The sequence below is a fragment of the Neopsephotus bourkii genome, unplaced genomic scaffold (assembly GCF_033783945.1).
Source record: "Neopsephotus bourkii isolate Nb327-2 ecotype Australia unplaced genomic scaffold, CSIRO-AGI_Nbou_v1 NB_659, whole genome shotgun sequence".
Classification (NCBI taxonomy): domain Eukaryota; kingdom Metazoa; phylum Chordata; class Aves; order Psittaciformes; family Psittacidae; genus Neopsephotus; species Neopsephotus bourkii.
The window spans coordinates 1,267,199-1,271,375 of record NW_026901158.1 but is presented as its reverse complement, the minus strand read 5'-3'; the positions used below and the strand labels follow the sequence as shown (position 1 = coordinate 1,271,375).

The 4,177-nt window shown below is 54.1% G+C and overlaps 1 protein-coding gene across 1 annotated transcript; it reads right to left on the bottom strand.

Annotated features, from left to right (window-relative positions):
• Positions 1 to 164: 164 nt before the first annotated feature.
• Positions 165 to 4,071, bottom strand: ENTR1 (endosome associated trafficking regulator 1). Its single transcript, XM_061352416.1, has 7 exons — positions 3,973 to 4,071; positions 3,625 to 3,876; positions 3,028 to 3,101; positions 2,172 to 2,283; positions 1,531 to 1,593; positions 1,026 to 1,165; positions 165 to 634 (listed from the first exon to the last, which is right to left on the bottom strand). Exons 1-7 carry the CDS (start codon positions 4,063 to 4,065, stop codon positions 541 to 543), a joined length of 828 nt encoding a protein of 275 aa, XP_061208400.1. The 5' UTR covers positions 4,066 to 4,071; the 3' UTR covers positions 165 to 540.
• Between the last annotated feature and the right edge of the window lie 106 nt (positions 4,072 to 4,177).

Sequence of the window (4,177 nt, the reverse complement as noted above, 5' to 3'; positions counted from 1 at the left end):
CCGCGGTCAGCTGAGAACGCCGGCACGTGACACCGCGCAGCCAATGGGGCGCGCCGCCGATGCCGCGGAGGGGTGGGGCTGGTGGCACGTGGACGGTGGAAGGGCACCCCCGGGTCCCTGCTCCCTGCCACAGGCCCGCAGTGACCGGACACCGGCTGCGCCGCCGCCGCCGCCTTTAATAGCTCCGCAACACCCGTCACACAGCGGCCGGGACGAGCGCCACAGCCCGCACCCGGAGCCCGAGCCCTCCCCGCGCTGCACGAACCCCTCCCGACTCCTGCTCCCTCCGTGGCAATGGAACAGTCCGGATGGGGACAGAACGCAAGCGGCAGTTCCAGCCAAACCCGAGTGCTCTGTGGGGTCCCAGCGGGATGTCGGGGTGCAGGGGAAGCAGGACCCGCAGCCCCAGCCCAGAGGCACATACTCTTGTCCATTCGGGCTTCAGGACTCCAGCGGCAGCAGCACCAACATCTTTGTGTATCACAATGAGGCCAAGTATCAAAACCAGAGTTTTTGGGAATGGTTTCCATCCTGTTCCAGTCACTGTCCATCTTGGGACACTTCTGAAATCCTGTCTATGGATGTGAGGAGATCGGCGACAAGCTGCAGTGACTCTGCTCCAGAGACCAGCTGCCTGTAAGGAGGGGGGACACAGCGTTAAGAGGGAGAGGGTGAAGCAGGCACCAGGTCAGTTGTTTTTACTTGGGTACTGTGATTTTTCCAGAAGCAGTTTATTTGGACTGAAGACTGTGGTTCTTGAGGTAGAGGAGCCTTGGAGGAGTGTAGGAGACCTACAGAGCCTCTATAATGGTTCCACATTATGTAAAAAAAAAAAACAAGACTTGCATGTTCCAGTCATTTTTATTACCTAAACCTGGAGGAAAAGGCTTTGTGGGTAAGAACATGGAGCAGCTGATAACATACAAGCTGTAAGAACCCAAGTTGCAATCCAGAAAGGAAAGCCCCTGGGAACATTTAGCTGTGACCTCTGGATGGTGTTAGGAAGTCATCATAAAACAACTCACCTGATGGAAGCCTGAGAGTTGGTTATGACAGTGAGAAGGTTCTGTAGGGCAGCATCCGCGTTCTGCCTCACCGTGGCCAGACTTGCTGCCTGGCCCAACCTCAAGGCTTCGTTCTCTGACTTGTAATTCTTGAGCTGAACCTGGGGAGGGAGCAGAGAGACTTCACCTCAAAACCGTAGAGCTCCCACAGATAATAATACCCAGCTAAAGATGTTCACAGTTTATTAGGTATAACCAACAACAAACAGATCCCGTAACCAGATCACCTGCAGAGGCTCCTCCCAGCTGTGGAGAGCAGCCTCCGACAGGAAACCGAGCTGGAATCACACAGAGCACATCCACAGCAGCATGCCCTCAAGCCTGCTTGCTTCACAGACCCAACCAGGAGCCAGTGCTGGAAGCAGGGATGGAAGCTGCCACCAGTGTTGACACCTCATCTAATGCCATACAGGCTCTGCCGAGCTCCCTGCCACATCCCTCTGGCTTTGAGAGCACCGCTTCCCACCTGCAGTAACGCGTTCTCCTGTTTCAGTTTTGTAGCACTGTTCTCCGCTTTAACAGCCCGTTTCTGAAATAGAACAGAGATCATTTATCCCACAGCAATGTGTTTAGGATGCAACAGGCAATTTAAGCTACATGGGAATGCCAGATTCCAGCACAGAACTCTGTTTGGGATGCACCACCCCGTGTTCCAAATGCATTAGAAGGGAAAGTGCCCCAGACACATCTGAGCAGCTGCCTCCTCTCCACCCTCCCAGTTTTCCTTTCTGATATCTTTCAGTGCCACCCATCACTTCTGGATGTGAAATTACTACTATATTTGGGGAAATGGTACTTGGTGTAATAAGCAGCAGGAGACGCAGCTCATAGCTCATAGGGGAGGTGCTTTCGGAAGGCTGCAAAAGAGCTGCTGAAGTTGTTGATGAATCCAGAAACAGGACTAATGCAAAAACCTCCCTTATTTCAGGTAACAAAAGTTCTTGACTGGGACACGGTGTTGTTATGGGGGAAAGTCTCAGCCACCATCAGAGCTGTTCAGTGCTCACACGGGTGATGGGATCACTCCATCTTCCCTCACACTCCCAGGGAAGGAAGAGAACTGCACAGCTCTGACTGCAAGCTGCCTCTGCAAGCACCACCACTCACAGTCATCAGCTGGAGGTTCTGTTCCACGTGCTGCACCATCGCTTCCAAATCCTGTGCTTCTTTTTCCTCTTTGATTTTGTTTTCCTCAAGTTTTTTTTCAAGCTTCCTCACCCTTAAAAGTGACAGCATTCAGTGAGCACCTGCAGCATTAAATACTTTCAGAAGAAAATGCTTTTCAGAAGAAAAGAGAAGGAACAAGAAGCTCATTCTTTCCTGCTTAAGAGCAATGAAAACTTCCCACAGAACTGCACTTCTAGGTGGTGGCTCAGGGGATTTCTCTGTTCCACAGACATTAGCATTAGTGGGACCCAACCAGAAAAAAGACCTTACAGAAAATAACCAGCCTAGGAGAGTGTAATTCTGAAACAGTTACTCCATCACCAGGGAAGCACCAGCTACCTCACTGCAATGAGCAGCAGAGGAGTCGGATGGGAATTTAAGGAACCCTTACACACCACCCTACACTGATCACCAGGTTATTTAACCTCAGGAAAATCAGGGCTCCCAGTATCAAATTGGTCACCAGCAAAAATGAAAAACTCTTTTCTTGTTTCAAATGGGAGAGATTATTTTGCTATTTTGAAGCTTTATGAAATGCCTCTTGTCAAGCCCTGCCCTCATTGTCGCAACGCACCTAAACTGCATGAAGTGTAAGCCACACACACATTCCTCAGCAGTCAGTTTGCTACTCCCTTTCCAAGCCTTTTTCAAGATGAAAATCAGGTTAAAACGCTTTTTAAACACATAGCTCAGTTTTCAGCTACATTTAAAGATGGTGACTGTCTCCACTGAGCACCTCTTTTAAGAAAACTCCTTATCTGTGTGGTTATTTTCCCCCACACTGTGGCTTACGCACTTGTCTGCTTGAGTTTCAGAGAAAATCTGAAGCTTGTTGATCTTGCATCTCAAAGTGGCATTCTCTTCCTTCAGCTATAAAAAGAAAAACCCTCATTAGAAGAGGGTGCTGTTTCACAGCACTACCAACACTCCAAAGCCAGTACCACAAGAAATACCCAGCTTCAACTCTAGTGCCGGGGGGTTTTGCACTTTCTACGACACTCCAGCTTACTTCCACACCTTGTTTTCCCCTCTTGAAGCCACTTAACCACGCTGACCCTGTGCGGCACTGAACCACCAGGACAGGTACGAGTAATCACTGTTAATTCTAAAGGACCTCAAAGGGCAGGAGCATGAGGAAGTCACCTGCTGCCAAGAGCAGTGGGACACACAAGGCACAGGCTCCGGCTCACGCTGCAGTGCAGCTTTTCAAGCCTATTGCTCTTCAAGCTGCTCTAACAAGCTGCCACGTATCGCGCAGCTCCTGCTGACAGCAGCTTCGAGAGCGAGTTTGTGTGGCAATCCGGCGCTGGAGCTCGGCTCATACAAGAGGAGACCGCGTTAGCGCTTGTGCCCGCCCCGGGCACGGTGCCGGGAGCCCGGCCGAGGCACTCACCTCCTCGTAGCTGGGCTGCCGGAGGGAGGGGGAGCCCGGCCCCGTGAGGGCTCCGAGGGAGGCCGCGCTCCGCTCCGCTCCCTCGCAGAAGGAGCCGGCGGAGGGCGATGCGGGGCCCGCAGCGGCGAGGTGGGCCTGCTCCACGGCCAGCGGCTGGTAGCTCCCGCTCCATTCCTCCTCCTCCTCCTCGTCCTCCGCCTCGCCGGGCGGAGCCGGATCCGGCAGCAACAGCGGGCCGAGGCCCGGGTCGGGCTGCGAGCGGAAAGCGGAGCAAAGGCGCTGAAGTAGGCTCGGGACGAGCCCCCCTCAGCGCGGCGGGGCCCAACCGCGCCCCGGCCCCGGCCTCACCTGCGGCGCTTCCCCGCCGCCCCGCGCCTTGCTGCGGACGAACTCGCGGAAAGAGAACGGGTTGTGCTCGGCCGGCAAACCCCCCGCCGCCATGTCCGAGCCACCGACAGCCCTTACGCAACGCCCCGCCCTCCCTCAAAACCGACCAATCAGCGACGGCTCCTGCAGCCTCACCCAATCGCAGCCACTCCCATGGCGACGCTAA

Coding starts and splice junctions, on each gene's coding strand:
- ENTR1 (XM_061352416.1), bottom strand. CDS start 4,065: ATGGCGGCGGGGGGTTTGCCGGCCGAGCACAACCCGTTCTCTTTCCGC. Junction 3,877..3,972: donor GCGGCGGGGAAGCGCCGCAG/GTGAGGCCGGGG, acceptor TTCCGCTCGCAG/CCCGACCCGGGCCTCGGCCC. Junction 2,284..3,027: donor TCTGAAACTCAAGCAGACAA/GTGCGTAAGCCA, acceptor GTCACTTTTAAG/GGTGAGGAAGCTTGAAAAAA.